Source organism: Aedes aegypti, unplaced genomic scaffold (assembly GCF_002204515.2).
Source record: "Aedes aegypti strain LVP_AGWG unplaced genomic scaffold, AaegL5.0 Primary Assembly AGWG_AaegL5_hic_scaff_1995_PBJ_arrow, whole genome shotgun sequence".
NCBI lineage: Eukaryota > Metazoa > Arthropoda > Insecta > Diptera > Culicidae > Aedes > Aedes aegypti.
In genome coordinates this window covers 130892-149039 of record NW_018735483.1, presented here as the reverse complement: position 1 = coordinate 149039, position 18148 = coordinate 130892, and the positions used below count along the sequence as shown (strand labels likewise).

General features: G+C 42.7%; 1 protein-coding gene across 2 annotated transcripts in view; it reads right to left on the bottom strand.

Moving 5' to 3' along the window:
* Positions 1 to 18148, bottom strand: part of LOC110680910 (transcription factor TFIIIB component B'' homolog) — a 34010-nt gene that overhangs the window by 1577 nt on the left and 14285 nt on the right. For both annotated transcript variants that reach the window (XM_021856697.1, XM_021856698.1), the window contains exon 4: positions 13 to 203. In XM_021856697.1, the coding sequence (XP_021712389.1) occupies positions 13 to 203 (191 nt within the window). The remainder of the gene's footprint in view (positions 1 to 12; positions 204 to 18148) is intronic.

Genomic DNA, 18148 nt, shown 5'->3' with positions numbered 1-18148 from the left:
AGAACGACTTACTTTTTCGACATCTTTTGTTGCCTTAACTTCTCCTCCAGTTCTGCTTTCACTTGCCGTTCCTGCTCTCGTTGTCGTTCGATTTCCTCATCCTCTTCCTCGAACTGCTGTCTCAGCTCTTCTATGTTGAACTCTTTCGGATAGAGTAACGCTTTGTTGACCAATTTAAGATTGAGACGCTCCTCTTTTTTGAACTGAAATGAGGGTTAAAGACAAGGCTATATGAGTTTGTGTTTTTGTTTTTGAGTTTTGTAGGTATTTTAGACAGCTTTGTGTAGCCACTATTGTGCATCCCGATAAAATTCAGAAAAAGAACTTCGCTCAATTTCCTCTTCTTTATCAACGAACTTAAGGTAACACACGATAGACTTATCGTGGCATCCATGAACAATCTATGTTCAAACTATCGTTGAAAAGAAAATATTTCTGTTTTATATCATATCGATCATTCGGTGATCTATCCGGATCATATGCTTGCTAACAACAGGCATGTTGATACACTTTCAGTTCATCTATGTCCGGTAGAACCGATATCACATCCCCAAAACTACAAAATTGATCATCATTTATGGATAGCAAACAGTTGCACCTAGTGATCCTTTATAGAGAGATAAGCGGAAGTAAAATGGAATGATATGGCAACAGACCAGCAGTGCTGATTTTGCTCGGCGTCGAGAATAATATTGTAACACGGACATGACTTCCTCATTGCTATAAAGTGTATTTTGTTCCGTTATAGATCTTTGAGCTACATATCAAAACTAATAAACAGCCGAAAAAATCCAAAACTAAAAATCGCATTAACAAAAATTCAAAAAAGTAAAACATTTCATTTTTTTTGCTTCATGCAAAATTACTTTTACCGAAATAATTTCAAGCGGATTACATTACTCCTCAAGAAAAGTTCAAAACAAACATAACGCATGTTCGTTTGGCTCACACTTTGACAGCTCTCGCTGCTCGATTGGCTCACACTTTGACAGAAATGTCAGCTTCCGCGAATCTCTCTTATAAAGGATTTCTAGTTGCACCTTAAGCACCGCCAAAACATTTTCAATCGGAAGGATTTTGGCGCGCTCGAACTGACAAATCCTCCGTTGTGGTGAAACTTCTTCCGTCGACGTGATGTTGGATAGTTTTCTAAAACAGTCGAGATAAAAGCAGAGCCGGCAGAGCAATGACAGTTAGTTCGTTCAAAACTTCGCTTCGGAAGTCCAACCGGCGAACTCCAGATTGGTGCTGCGAAGTCAATATTTAAGGTCAGAGCTGGTATCGAAATATTTGACCCGAGAGAATGACGAATCGCGCTGGAAAATAATCAACCCTTATATTGTCGCGCTGTCACCAAACCGGAGCGCGCCAGTGTGACTCGCGACGCGCCTCAACTCGCCGCATTTTGAAATCAGTTTTTAAGTGAGGCGCTGCATTCTTACGATGTTTATGAACACAGCGCACTATTCAAATATTAGTCGCGACGTTTGGATATTGAGAAAAAATAAATTAAAAAAAAAATGTTTGTCCTTATTTCTGCCGGATCCATAATACAATACAGTCGAATTTCGTTCGTTGCACTATCTTTAGGTGGGCTTCGTTTTAATTGGGCTCCCGTTAGTTGGGCTACAGCTCACTAGTGATCCTTTATAGAGGATCTTATAGATCTTATAAAGGATTACTAGTGCCGACCATCAATCAGAACGTGGTCGATTTGCGATTCTGTCTGCTGTGGTGATCTCCAGGTGTATCGGTATGGAAGGCTGTGCTGGAAGTAGGTGCTACGAATGGTCATATTCTTGGAGGCGGCGAAATCAATTAGTCGTAGGCCGTTTTCGTTCGTCAGCCGGTGGGAGCTGAACTTTCCAATAGTCGGTCTGAAATCCTCCTCTTGGCCATCCTGAGCGTTTAGATCTCCTATGATGATTTTGACATCCACATCCACAAATGCCGAATCATAACAGTATGCCCTTATTTGTGTATTTATGGTGACAAAACAGCATTTGTCGATGACAATCTATCAATTATGGTCCCGCCATGTTAATTTCACTCCGATTGACACAATTTCACTTTTTCCAAATCATATTATGGTCACGAATTCGCTCAAAAGACGCTATGGTATGATGATTAAACTGACTAAATATAATTTGAAACACAATTACTACCCAAACAAACCAAGAAATGTTGATTATGTTTTATTCTTCATCTGACGATTTATTTTAGAATATGCTAGATAACTTGAAATATGCCACTTTCAGAGGGGGCACACGCAATTTTACTTCTTTTTCGTTTCATTTCACAATACATCTCACTTGGCACAAAACATTTAGGCACTATATAAAAAAAAAACCACTTCAAATATTTAACAAGCACCATGAAACAAAAAATTATCTCAGACGAGTTTTCAATCTTATTTTGTTTTGTATTTTGTTTTGTTTACGTTAGAATAAATCCGGCAAGATCGATGTTATGATAAAATCATTTTCGAGATGAAGCGGAATTCATCTAGAACAGGTGGCCTCAAAATAGCTACTATTAATGCTATTTTGCTTTATTTGTTTGACATAAATATACACTTCAAAGCTTCTTTCAGAGTGGGCCAACTAGTCACGTTCTAATCTACAAGAGCATTCAAGTGCACCATATTGGACAGATAAGTAATTTTTGGTTATCGCTCCTGGTTAAATTCAGTGTTTCGCAGTGAAAATTCACAGTTTATAGCGTTCAAGTTGCCTAATTGTTGAAAACAGTTGTTATCTATCATCACGAGATACAGACAAAAGTGTAACTACTTGTAAAAGTGGTTTTAAGTGGAATTTCTCGCGCCGTCTGCCATCTTGGAATGAAGGAAAAGAGGAGTCATCATGGAGACGGATGACATACACAAAACCCCACCAATACCGCCACCGTTACAGACACCAACAAAAACCGGTACCATCCCGAAAACATCAACTCTAAATGCAACGAACAACAGGCCACCCCCAAACGGACAACGAAACGATAAAGCAAAACAGGATTATCTCAACAACGACAAAGATGACGGACCGTTTCGCGTTTACGTGGAATTAAAGGACTCGGACCATCAGAAGACCATCAACAAAATCTCAGTCGGAAGAATGCATCGTAAAATCTTCGGAGTTACGAACAACGTTACAGAAATCAAAAATGCAGGAAAGAAGAAGGTATTAGTATATGTCAGCTCCTTTTCAGCGGCCAACAGACTGGTCCAAAATAGCGTGGTAGACAGCTACGGATGCAAAGCCTACATAGCAAAACATCTGGTATCGGTAACAGGCGTAGTAGCCGGAATACCTACTGACCTATCCAACGAGGAAATCATGCAAGACTTGCACCAGGTCCGTCACACTCGGGCTCAGATTGAGTACCACTTCTAGTACTGCATTTGGTCCCTCGGTAGTGCAAAAGGTACCCAAGTTTGACAGATCGCAGTACACTTTTCACGGCATTCTAGATTACCTTATGAGCCATAAAATTTTGGGCAACTGCAAGGGACATGGAGGTCTTTAATTTGTCTTTGCTTGCACTGCCTAGTTCCGGTAATAGGCCTTTTCATGTGACAGGTCCGTCTATGCATTTGTTTACATCGGTGGAGGACCGGTGCATACACGAGGCTGTCATTTTCATAGAAGAACTGTCAAAGAGCTTCCCGATCAGATGTTTTGGAACGTCATGTGAATAGGCCTATAGTGGTTATCACGAACAATGGTATAGTGGTTATCACGCCCAATGGTATGGGTGCCCTAGTGTAGATGTAGTTGTGAACCTTAGAGGAAAACAATATGCACTCTGTCTCGAAAAACACCCAGAATCCGGGTATACATTTTTCAAATTGGGTAATATTTCCATATGCATTTTGATGAGTCTGGAAAGCGTGTGCAAGTTTCTTTGAGGAAAACAAAAACAAACTGTGTATGACGAGCGTATGCTAGTCTACGTGTGTTCAAATGTCACTAAGCTCTATGAACGTCTATCGTTTTCATCGCTTTGTCAACAACGCCAAAATCCCCTCAACTCGAGTAAGCGTCACCTTCAGGGCAAACAAGCTGCCCGAACTGGTTAAGCTTTACAGTTGCTCCATCAAAGTTGAACCATTCTACAGTAAAGCACATCTCTGCCTCAACTCTTTGCGCTACAACCACAAGACTGTAAACTGCCGCAGTTCTCGGCGGTGTCACGGCTGTGGAGAGCGGCACGATTCGGACGAGGAGTACAAGGATTGCTCGAAACCACACAGCCAATTCAGATTACCGACCCCAGTAAAATTTTACTGGGTTTTGGAACTACGGTTTTTTCGGTAATTTTTACGATTACCGAAAAAACCCAGTAAATTACAATATGTTTTGATTGATGGAAATTACTGACTTAGTCAGTAAAATTGTAGAGCGTTTTTACTGACTTTCCAGTTTCCCATGCTCCATGCTTTGCTTTTCCGGATACTGTTTTTTTTTTTCAGAAATCAATACAAATTAAAACCCAATCGACATGAACATGGACATCGACATGCATTTTTCGTACGAATAAACATTTACGGTAGTGGAAGTAACCGAAAAATGTGTGACAAAATCATTATTTGGATGGTTTGCATACAAGAGGCAAACTCAATGATACAGATGAATTTACCTCTTGTATGTAAACCAACCGAATTTACCAACGTAAGCAGTTCTGAGCCTTTTTGGTTGCTTAAAATGGTTGAGTTTCTCACTAAATTTCGACTACTTACCACAAGAAAGCGCAAAATAAGTGCAGGAAAAGATTGGTTGCCATAGCCTGTCTCCCGGCGCCGGACGATTTTACAGCAGGTGATTCTCATTTGACACTTCCCCGCATGCGCATAAGTTTGTTTTGATTTTATTTTGACGACAAGTCAGTAAAAACATCAACTACTGAATAGTCGGTAATTGTTTTTACTGACTTTTCGGCCTGTTCGGTAATGCTGGAAAATTTGGTCTGACAGCAACCGTAGTTCAGTAAAAAGTAAAAATTCCCTGGCCACGATCACAGGGTTTGACGGTGCCAAAGTAGAAGATGCACCATAATAATACCCGTCTGTGAAACATATCACCTTCCCAATACTTTGGCACACCTCCAACGGTTCATGATTTATCATGAAACGGCTGCATTCAGGCGGAGGATCTGTTAATATGTTTCGGCATATTATCAGGTCCTCTTCGAACGGAGGGACCGCCAGGGCTCATTAGTTACTTATAAATCAGTGCTGGTTGTTTGATGTTTCAATTCGTTTACACGAGCTGTAGCATCCTTTGTACTAATCAGCAATGGTGGTTAAGTTTCGAAGCCAACGTGTGATCAATCGTTTTATAATGCAACATAAGAATGGATGTTTGGTGGAACTGTGCTTTACACTCGTCGTTATTAAATTTAGTGATTGTGAAGGTGCTAATAGTGGTTTTATTTTAAATCTATAGTGATGAAAATTTGAAAATTAAGGTGGAAGTGATTCTGATAGTTTTGTTAAAAATATAATAATAATGATGTGAACTCTACTAATTTAATAATGGCCATAATACATTGTGCAATCATTTTTCTGCATATAAACATAATTGCCTAGTTCTTCAAACGTGCTTGATAAAAGTGTTAATATGTAATGACAGCGAGTGCAGAAGAATGGATCGAAGTGATTTTTTTTAATGTAACTTTCTTGATCATAGTGCTAAATCGTAGTTTGAATAGTAAGGAGTCTACAGCAACAAAAATAATGATACATTTAAATTGAATATCTTTTAATTACTTAGTAATGCTAACAGATTTGAATGAAAATGGTGTGATGTGAAAAGTGATATAATAGAAAGTATATCTGAAGTGTATTACGAAAGTTGATGAGTGATAATCGGTGATATACGTGATAGTGTCGAAAATAAAAGTGACGATAGTGAGTGATGAAATGAAATGGGGAATGAGGACCTTTTAATAAAACTATTTCGTTCTTCACTTTAACCACTCTAGTAGCATTTCAGGCCTTATCATAGTTTGATAGTAGTCTGAACTACTAGACTGCAAAACTACGGCAAGGGCTGATTGCTGCTAGCGTACACAGTGACCATTTGAGCAACATTGCTTAGGAACGTCTGTGTGATGAACGCAATAGAGGCTTATAAAAGCAAATGCTGGGAAGGAGCTTAGGGCAGATTAAGAGTGCCAGTACTACCCCTATCGCTACCGACAAAAAAAAAAAAATAAAAAATTGGGTCTGACAGCAACCGTAGTTCAGTAAAAAGTAAAAATTATTACTGAACCTCAGAAGTTTTCAATCAAAAAGCTGAAAGTTCGGTATTTTTTATGATTTACAATTCGTACCCAGTATAAAAAAAATACCGAACAAGCAAATCGTGATTGAGTGTGCACATCGATGTGTGTATTGCAAGAAAAATCACATCACTGCAGATGATAACTGAACAAAGTGTCAACGCCAGAACAACATTAAGGCGGTAATGGCGAGAAAAGCACTCACTTTCTTCGAGGCCAAAGAACTTTTCCCAATTGTCACCTCAAACAGCTTTAACGCGTTGATGAACCGAAGCTTGATGAGTTCAGAGGTCAAGACTATGCATCACAGCTGAAAAAAGAAGCCTTCTAGTTCCCCATAAGACCTGTTCGAGATGTTCGTAAGAAGAAACCCGAAGCAACTAAATCGGATTCCGAGGAAGAAGAGAGGAAGCGAATCAGGAAAACGCCTTCGAATGTGATCGCCGGAGCAGCCTTAAATAACCCCTACAAAGTGAATGAGCAGGAACAATGGCAAAGGAAAATCCAAGATGCACGAAGCTAACAAGCTACAATGTCGCAAACGACGATCAACTTTGCTATTCAAGAAGCACTACAGCACTACTACAGCGCAATTATTGCAGGACAAGCAAGAGAGAATCTCATCGAAACGAGTAAAAGATATCTAAGTTTTGACATAATACATAAAAATTGAACGCAACTACCATACTTACTTACTTGATGGGCAACAATTCCTTGCTATTGCGTTGAATCTACGCCGAATGAAGAAGCCTTCTCCATTGGACCCGGTCCTGGGCCAATCGCTTCCAGTCGCCCTGAACGTTAAGCGACCTTAAATCCTCCTCAACTGCAAAAAGCCATCTGGTGCGCGGCCTTCCACGGAGGCGACGGCCTCTCCCTGGTTCCCTGCTGAATATTTGTTTAGCTTGACGTTCCTCCGACATGCGAGCTACATGCCCAGCCCACCGCAACCTGCCGTGTTTTATACGCTTAACAATATCCATTTCATTATAGACTTGGTATAACTCGTGATTCATGCGACGCCGCCAGATGCCATTGTCCAATTTACCGCCGAGTATTGTTCGCAGCACTTTACGTTCAAAGACCCCAAAAGCTCTCCGGTCGACCTCTTTCAACGTTCAAGATTCGTGGCCGTACAGAGCTACCGGAAGAATTAGAGTCTTGTACAACGCGAGTTTGGTCTTCGTCTGTAAGCTGCGGGACTTTAGCTGGTTACGAAGTCCGTAAAAAGCCCGACTCGCAGCTGCAATACGCCTTTTAACCTCGCGGGTAACATCATTATCGCAAGACACTAGAGTTCCAAGGTACACAAATTCTTCAACTTCTTCAAATATATCACCACCTATCACCACCTCACTACCAACATCACCTATGGGCCCACGATGTCTACCAGCGACCATGTACTTTGTCTTCGTGGTATTGATAATGAGCCCAATTCGCGTTGTCTCCCTTTTAAAAGGCACGTATGCCTCTTCCACGGCTCGGTGATCAATCCCGATTATGTCGATATCGTCCGCAAAACCAAGGAGCATATACGAACGTGTGATAATAGTGCCAATCCTATGCAAGCAAGCTCTCCTTATTGCTCCTTCTAACGCTATGTTGAACAATAGGTTTGAAAGTGCATCGCCCTGCTTCAATCCGTCTAAGGTTACGAAGGATGTGGAAATCTCATCCGCAACACGTATACTTGATTTCGATCCTTCCAACGTTGCACGAATCAGTCTAATCAGCTTCGTCGGAAAGCCATGTTCCATCATTATTTCCCACAACTCGTTTCTTTTAACTGAATCTTACGCCGCCTTGAAATCAATGAACAGATGATGAGTCTGCAAGTTGTACTCCCGGAATTTATCGAGGATCTGTCGCAGGGTAAACATTTGATCCGACGTCGATCGGCCCTCACGAAAACCAGCTTGGTATTCGCCGATGAAGGACTCTTCAAGCGGTCTCAATCTGTTGAACAGAATACGTGACATTATTTTGTACGCCGAATTGAGGAGTGTTATTCCTCGGTAATTGGCGCACTCCAATCTATGCCCTTTTTTGAAGAGAGGGCAAATGAGGCCATCCATCCAGCTAGCAGGCAGTTCTTCTTCCTCCCATATCTTTAGTAGTATATGGTGAATTATTCTATGCAGCTGCTCACTACCGTGCTTGAGAAGTTCGGCCGGGAGCTCATCCTTCCCAGCAGCCTTGTTGTTCTTTAGCTCTTTAATCGCCTTCTTAACCTCATCTAGAGATGGAGGCTCCACAGCTTGACCTCCATTCAGTAACGTTTCGAAGTGCTCTTTCCACCTGGCAGCCACCATCGTTTTATCTGTCAGCAAATTACCTTCACGGTCGTTGTACATGACGGGAGACGGCGCTGACTTTCTCCGCACGCCATTGACAGTTTCATAGAATCGTCGCATATCGTTCTGTTCCATACAGTTTTGCGCCTCGGCTATCACGTTCTCATCAAACTCTTTTTTCTTCCTGCGATGGATTCGCTTTTCGGCTGATCTTGCTTCCCTGTACTGCTCTCTGTTCAGCCTGGTACCAGACACTAACATCCGACGTCTGGCCACGTTCTTCTCATCCGTCACCCTCTGGCACTCCTCGTCGAACCATCCGCTTCTGGGGCGTCTTCGAGCAGTACCTATCACTTCTCGCGCTGTTTCACTCACCACTCCATGGATTGCATCCCATAGATTGTTGAGGTTTTCGCTCACATTGACCTCACTTATCCGCTCGTCCAGCTTTTGGTGGTATTCAGCTGTAACACCGTCTGCTGAGAAGCGCTGGATATTGAATCGCATTGTTCGCTGTGGTCTTGAATTCGCTACAGTTGATAACCGCGCTCGTATTTTACTGACAACGAGGTAGTGATCCGAGTCAATGTTAGGACCCCTGAAACTCCTAACATCGATGACATCTGAGAAATGTCGGCCATCCACCAGAATATGGTCTATCTGGATGCAAATATCAGTATTTGGATGCCGCCAGGTGTGCTTCCGAATATCCTTGCGTGCAAAGTAGGTGCTGCAGATGGCCATCCCCCTGGCAGCAGCGAAAGTCACTAGTCGTAGGCCGTTGTCATTGGTAACGGAGTGAAGACTCTCCTTACCGATGATCTGACGGAAAAAGTCCTCTCTTCCGACCTGCGCGTTCGCATCTCCGATAACGATTTTCACGTCGTGTTTTGGGCACTCTCCATAGGCCTTATCAAGGCCTTCATAGAACGCGTCCTTCACGTCATCAGGTTTGTCGTTCGTCGGTGCATAGATGTTGATCAGGCTGTAGTTGAAGAATTTGCCCCGTATCCTCAGTACACAGATTCGTTCGCTAATCGGTTTCCACTTCATAACGCGTTTCATCTGCTTCCCGATCACTATGAAACCGACTCCATGTTCTGCCTTATCGCCGCCGCTGTGGTAGATGTTATATTTGAACGTAGTGTTGGCGATGGGATCAACCGCCCGGAATTCACGTTCTCCAGATCTAGGCCACCGCACTTCTTGAATGGCAGCCACGCCCACTCCAACCTTCTGCAGTTCACGAGCCAAAAGGCTCGCTCGTTCGGGTTCATTTAACGTCCTGACATTCCAGGTACCAAGTTTCCATTCATAGTCCTTATTTCGTTGCCAGGTCGGTTGCCGAAAATATCGTTCGTTATTTCTTCTTTCTCCATTTTTCGTGGTAGGTGAGAAATTCGGTATGCTACCTTACCGGGGTTGCGCTACCTACATCACGTTGATGAGGCTGCCACCCAGTGTTGTTCAGACTCATTTCCCTGAAAATAACATTTTCCGAACTACGAAGCCACGAACTACTACAACCATGTTCTATCCTCCTAAGATAGAAAAGCAGATGGTTAAGCTTGAGTACTGCACACAAAATCGATCAATTTTGATCCCAGAGAGCCACAATTCAAGTTTCGGTGAAATGAAATGAGTGAGTGAGTGAGTGCGAATCATTTCACCGAAACTTGAATTGCGGCCCACCGAGATCGAAACTGTCGGATGTGCAATACTCAAGCCCAACCACCTCCCCCTCCATCTCAGGAATACAACGCACAGTTATAACAGTTCATGGCTTCACAATCCGAATTTCGGGGAAATGAGTCTGGTCAACACTGCTGCCACCTTAGGTTAGTTGACGTGATACAACATTTCATACTCAGCCGCTGGATACCAGAACAGACGCTGTTTGAGCCGCACCTCCTGGTGAACAGACGGGAACGCACCCCCTCACTCTAGCTGATGTCAGAAGGACAACAATGCCCAGGTTGCACTACCAGCTAAGTACGCAACCCTTAGCTGGCGGTCTTTGTCATCGTTAGACCCGAGGAAGCGTGAGGTAGGGACTTGCGAGGACCAGAGCTATGTTGGACGCTTCTTCCTGGTTGTCGACTCACCATTTTACAACCCACCCGCAACTACCATAATAAAATCAAAAATGGATAATAAAAAAGAAATAAAAATATTACAATGCAATATCCAAAGTGTTTCGAAACATAAAGAAGAATTACAAAGAACACTTGTGAAAGGGTCATATACAGCGGCCCTAATGTCGGAGACATGGACGAAAGAAGATTTCGAAAACTCCAAAAAATACAATATCAGTGGATACAACAAAATAATTAAATCCAGGCATGACGGCTATGGCGGAGTACCCATATACCTGCATAAAGACTATGGATTCCAGACAGTCTCCATGCCGGCAACCAGCGATGGAAGTCAGTGCGTGGCCATCTATATACCCAAACTAAAATTAGTATTGGTAGCGGTATATTCTGCTCCCTCGACATTTACGCAGGATTTTCAACAAGACATCAACCGGATTCTAGTAGAGTTAGCGAAATATCCTAACGTTATATTTGATGGGGACCTCAATACCCACCATACACTATGGGGAAATGATAAATCGTCGCCTAAAGGAGCGGCGTTACTACAAGAGATCAACTCATCCGATTTGATTCTACTAAATGATGGAAGTCCTACATTTCGACCACAACAGCTGAACAAAAAAGCTACCGCCATTGATCTTACTCTAGCTTCTAGCAACCTTGTGCTGGATTGCTCCTGGACCGTTTTGGAGGAAGCTAAAGGAAGCCACCATTTGTTAATCGAGATAAGGTACAAATCCGGACAAACAGTCAAGAATAAATACGTCTACAACCAGAAAAGGATCGAAACTGACCTAGCTAAGATCACTACGAATACGGTATGCAGTAATGATGAAAAAGAATAAAATATTCAATCGATTCGAACCCAAATATTGGTGGAGTGACGACGTGGAGTTGGCCTGGAACGGCAAACAAAACGCCTTGACCACATTCAATAAAGACAGTACAATGGAGAATCTAATTGAACTGAAACGATGTTCGGCCATCTTTAAGAGAAAGAAGAAACAGCACATCAAAGAAAGCTTGAACAAATTTGCAGAGGAAGTAGATCCACAGACGAGTTTAAGTGAACTATGGACAAAAATACGACGCCTAACTGGAAGGAATACAGGTTTACGCAACAACATAATTCAAGACAGCCCCGAACTAGCGAAGGAATTCATGGACCTCCATTTAGGGCCAAACGATATCCACCAGAATGCAGAAACTAGTTATTCGCAAGTAGCCGACTACGACATAATCGACCAAAATAAATGGGACAACATACTCCGCCGAAAAAGGTCATCGGCTCCGGGAAGCGATCGAATCACATATGATATGCTCAAATCCCTGAAACCTCAGGTATCACAGCTTATCCTGATTGATCTGATCAACTATTGGAGACAAAGTAGTCTACCACAACACCTAAAAGAGATCCGCATAATAGCAGTACCAAAACCTGGTAAAGATAACACAACTCCTACTGGCAATGGACCAATGCACGAGTTCACTAATTTGACGTTTGAGCGGTTCCATATTCACATAAATAACACGGCGCCGCTCAAACGTCAAATAGTGAACTCGTGCATTGGTCCATAGACCAATATCATTATTGCCTACTTTGACCAAAACTGTTAACTCAGCTGTACTAGAAGAATTGAACCAGTATATCGATTGCCAAGGATTGTTGCTCAAATTGTCCTTCGGCTTTCGTAAAGGACAGTCGACCACAACATGTACTTCGTATCTTCTGAACCTCATCCAGTCAAACAGGCGAAACGGATTAACCACTATTGGAGTCTTTCTCGATCTGAGCAACGCTTTTAATGCAGTCCGCACAGATAAACTAGAGCAAATCATGGGAGGTTTGAGGATACCTCAGGAGTACATTTGTTGGATAACGACGTTTCTACGAAATCGAACAGTCACCATCAGGAGCGGTGAAGAAGAAATCACGAGAATCATCAGTAATGGATTGCCACAGGGTGATGTGCTCTCACCCACCCTGTTCATTCTGTATACTGCGGAATTGCACGACACAACAAACGAAAAGGTAATACTGGTGCAGTATGCAGATGACTTCACCCTGATCGTCTATGGAAGCAATCTCGAGAATGTCAAAAAAACTGCTCAAGAAGCGGTCGACAAATTTGAGGAAAAAACGCGGGATTTAAATCTGGTAATAAACCCTGAGAAAACCAAGTCTATGCTTTTCAAAGCATGTAAGGTGGACCTAGGATTGAAGATCGGAGGGAAACCTATCGAAACAGTAATCAGCTATAAACACTTGGGAATATACCTAGACCGGTCAACCAACTTCGGAACACACATACGAGAACTCTGTCATAAAATACAGGATCGTATAAACATGCTGAAGGTCATCTCTAAGATAAAACATGGTGGACACCCAGAAACCATGCGTAAGTTATACAAGGCTCTCATACGAAGTGTCCTCGAATACGGATGCACAGTAGGGTTCCTAGTACCGACCCCTTTTGGCGAGTACCGGTTCTACGGTACTGTCACTCTCAGTACCGGTAGTACCGGTAAAATACCGGTACTGGAAGATTTTTTTTGCAATAAATATGAATCATACAGTATTGCACACAAAATTGGCATCTTTTTCGAACTCGTCAGTAAACAAAAGTTTACTGAAGCTTTTTCTTAATTTTTGTGAATAATAGCACTAACAAAATATGGTTTTTAAATAAAAATGTTTACTTATTTTCTAACTTTATAACTCATGAAATACATTAAAATATGTGTTGAAATTCATGTTTTGGCTAACGTGATGGACAATATTCAAATGTGGGGAGCAAAATCGTTCAAAATATTTTTTTTAACTTTTTTCACGCATTCAACTTGCTTTTCATTCATAAAGTAGGATTTAAGGCATATTCAAAGTTCGATGTTTAACTGCCATACGTGTGCAAATTTTTATAACAAAACTTTCAGACCCGGAAAAGCTCATTCTGGGGTCACCCTGGTATTGCTCGAACTGTTGCTCATGTATCGTGAAATGTTAACAATGTCATAATTGAAGCACCTTTAATTGCTTCAATATCCTAAAACCTTTCTTTATATTTTGCCTTGTTCTCTAGAAAGCTTGAAATTCAACATTAGCAGCTTCATTTGTATTCGATAATTCGTTTATCCTGTTAGTAACTCATTTCCGTTCAATCACTTCTCCCTCAGTTTTTTTAATGTCCCAACGCCAGTGTTTTTAATGTTAACGGTAACGAATGGTAAACGATGAGCGTGCTTCTAACGTTTTTATGTTTAGAGATAAACCATACTTAGTGATGAAGAGATGATAATTAGAATAAGCCTTTATGTAATCGTGCATAGAAATTCGCCATCAACGAAGTTTACCAAATATACGTACCATTTACTGTGACGAAATGTATTGATTCAAACGATTATTAAATTTTCATCAGTACCGAAAATACCGGTACTCAATGCTTTCCAGTACCGGTATTTCGGTACCAAAAAATGGTCGGTTTTACCGGTACTTTCGGTACCGGTACTCCCGGTACCAAAACCCTAATGCACAGCGTATGGCAGTGCTAGTAAAACTAATAAAGAAAAGCTGCAGGTGATCATCAATCAATGTTGGCGAAAAATCACCGGATGTTCAAAGATCCCAAGGAATACTCCTTCAGCTTTGGCAGGAGAAAGTCCGTTAGATCTACGATTGGAACAAGTAACCTGCAAAGAAATATCGAAATACTTTCAAAACGGCAGCGTAGTCGCGGAACAGCTGCTACAACTCAGAGGGCAAGATATCCCAGAAGACATGCTTACACTAATGGAGCGAACATACCTGAAACACCTGCATATTTTCGATGCAATTATCCAGAATGTCACGGTGTACCAACATAAACCGCTTGACATTCAAACTGTGTTAATGGAAGGAGCACCAGCAAAAAAGAACTGCAATCCCCGAGTCCTCAAACAAACTTTCCTGTTCCTGCAAAACCCCAAATACAAACACCGGCCCTACATCTACACAGATGCATCGAAGGTTGGTAACTCCTGTGGTATAGGAGTCTTCTGTGAATCCACAAATAGAAGAATCAGCCTGAAGCTAAATAAGGAGACCTGCATAATGACTGCCGAATTATATGCCATCCTAGTGGCGTTGAGGCACCTTCACGATAGTGGCATCATGGGAGCAGTATTGTTCACAGATTCCTTATCATCATGTCAGTTAGTTGAATATCAGCTGACGGAAGCAAGGACGAACACTGTGATCCAAGAGATAATCGAACGAGCAACAGCAATGAATGTTACCATCAAGTGGATTCCAAGCCACATAGCAATTAAAGGCAACGAAGTAGCAGACGAGTTGGCAAAGGCCGGTATACAATCGGATCAAATCCTAGAAAACGGAATATTAGTTAGCGATGCATTCCAAATCTTCAACCAAAAACGAATAAGTAGTACAAACGACTGGTACACCACCTACGCAGAAGAGAAGGGAAAGCATTTTTTCTCTATACAGCCGAATTACAGCGATGAGCCATAAAGAGGTGCGAAGCCTGAATCGTCTGATGGCCGGGCATAGCTTCGCAAACACCTGGTTAGCGAAGATGAAAATCAGAACAGAAGACACGGCAGACCATGTAATTCTACACTGTAACAAGTACGCTATAACCCGTTCGGAGTACGACTTCGATGGCAAATATTGAACACTTGTGGATCTTTTCAAATCAAACAACGTGAATACTTTTCGAGACGTGGTGCACTTTCTGAGAAAAGTGAAATTGGACTTGTAAACAGCGTTGCCAACCTTCCAGATTTTTCTGGAATATTCCAGATTTTTGAGGCCCAATTTTACAAAAATCTGGAAGATCCAGATAAAATTTGAAGTGAATTTGTAAAGTTTTATAAATAATTTGTAAGGTTCTCCATAAAAGACAGGATCGATCCAGACTTTTCCAGACAAATTTACAAAATCTTCCAGATTTTGGAAAAATTGACTTGGCATCCCTGCTTGTAAATAAACTACTCCTCGAGTGCTTGAGTTTGTGCCCAAGTACGTGGTGCCCGACTGCGCTGGCATCAAAAACATAAAGCAACGAAAAACCCACTGGGCATATGGTCTACAGTCACCGGTCCCATCAGCAAACCCAGAAGAAGAAGAAGAAGAATCTACAAGAGGTTTTGGGGGTTGTGATGGAGGGGGCGTTTATTTATATCACCCTGGCAGTAATTCGTAAAACTAAAATTGTTACTTGGGCAGCTATTGTTGGAATCCCTGGCCGCATTAAATGTAGTGCTGGCAAATGCGGGTACAGTCAGTACCTTCCGCAGAAATGGTGCAGAATCGATTATCGACGTGACGTTTTGTAGTCCTGGCGTGAGATGACGGTTACACTCATAGCACTCATCAATCGATTCGCTATAGTATAATACCAGGCGGGCGGAAGGCAGCGCGATGTAACTCGACCCAAGCCCGAGGTTGGAAAACAGCGCGCTTCGACGGCGAAGTATTATGTATCCGGTAGAAATCAAGACCAACATTTATATAAAATTTTTGTTTTCTCGGGCCCCGTGCGTCGCAGCTAATATGTGAATAGTGCGCTATGTTCATAAAAATCGTAAGAATGCAGCGCCACACTAAAAAACTGATTTCAAAATGCGGCGAGTTGAGGCGCGTCGCGAGTCTCACTGGCGCGATCCGGTTTGGTGGCGGTGCGACAATATTCACTGAAGCCCTGAGGCGCGAACGGAACACTCTGGACTTAAACGGTGAAGGACTAGTTGCTATGATATCACGAGCGTGCGATGCTTCCATGCCGAGAGCCCCTCGTAGAGAGAACAGGCCGCCGGTGTACTGGTGGTGCGAATTAATCGCAAATCTTCGAGCAATCTGCCTTCGGGCTAGAGTCTAGCCGCTAGACGAAGAATGTAACGCGCACTCACAGAAGCACAAAGCGGTGCGGTGCAGCATTCAGAGAGGCTAAGTTGGCTCTCAAAAAGAAAAAAAAACAAGAGTCGAAAACGGGCATGCTTTGATAGTCTATGCGAGAGTGCCAATTCTAGTCCATGGGGTGATGCCAACAGAGTGGTAATGGCTAAGACCAAAGGTGCCATAGCGCCCCAAGAGAAGTCGCTCGAGTTGCTGCGATCGATAATCGATGTACTCAGATGAAAGAGAAGAAGTGGCGAGAGTGACGAACGAAGAGCTGGCAGAAGTCGTGAAATCATTCGCGCCAAACAAGGCACCGGGGCCCGATGGTATCCCGAATGTTGCCTTAAAAACGGCAGTGAGATTTGGACGTGTTCAGAACCACAATGCAACACTGCATAGATCAAGGAATCTTCCCGGATGTATGGAAGCGACAGAAATTAGTGCTACTACCAAAAGCGGGGAAACCTCCAGGTGACCCGTCGGCGTATAGACCTATCTGTCTACTAGGTACGACAGGCAAGTTATTGGAGAGGTTGATTCTCAACAGGCTAGTACCGTATACGGAGAGTGCGGACGGCCTATCCAACAATCAGTTTGGATTCTGGAAAGGTAAATCTTTTCTGGACGCCATCCAATAGGTCGTTCAGATAGCTGAGGTGGCAATCGAGCATAAAAGGAGCGGCACTCATTACTGTGCGGTTGTCACTCTAGATGTGAAGAATGCGTTCAACAGCGCAAGCTGGGAAGCAATAGCACACGCACTTCACCGCCTCAAGGTACCGGTGCAGTTGTGTAAGCTTCTAGAAAGCTGTTTTGATGGTAGGATTCTACTGTATGACACAGAGGAGGGGCAGAAAAGCGTTCGAACTACCGCGGGAGTACCTCAAGGTTCATTCCTGGGCCCGCTGTTATAGAATGCGATGTACGATGACGCACTGAGGCTGCTCCTTCCGGGTGTTAAGATTGTTGGCTTCGCCGACGATATCACCCTTGTGGTCTATGGCGAATCGATGGAGGAAGAAGAGTTGACAGCAGCGCACTCTATTTCCATAATTGAAGAATGGATGAGATCTAGGAAACTAGGACTGGCCCGTCACAAGACTGAGGTGGTCAACAACCGCAAGTCCGAACAACGGGCGCTTATCTCGGTAGGTGATTGCACCATAGAGTCCAAGCGATCTCTTAGGCATCTTGGGGTAATGATCGATGACAAGCTCAACTTTGCTAGCCACGTTGAATATGCGTGAATCGGACGTAGTTGCGGATCCTGTTTTCTACCTTCGATTTTTTCCTTGATAAAGTACACCATAGTGTACCTACTATGGTCGTCGATCATGGTCATATAGTACTTACAGCCGCCCGGGGTCTCCGTCATCGGACCGTAGACATCGTACTATAATACACCCACTAACGAACGTCGTTTGCTCAGGATAGGATTGTATTTGGTGGTGGCTTCGAAGGATGATTCATGAGCTCGATCAACTCAGTGACGTCATAATTTGGAAAAATACGATGGGCAGGACACGTAGCAAGAATGCCAGACAGCAATCACGCAAAAATGGTGTTAGCTTCAGCAC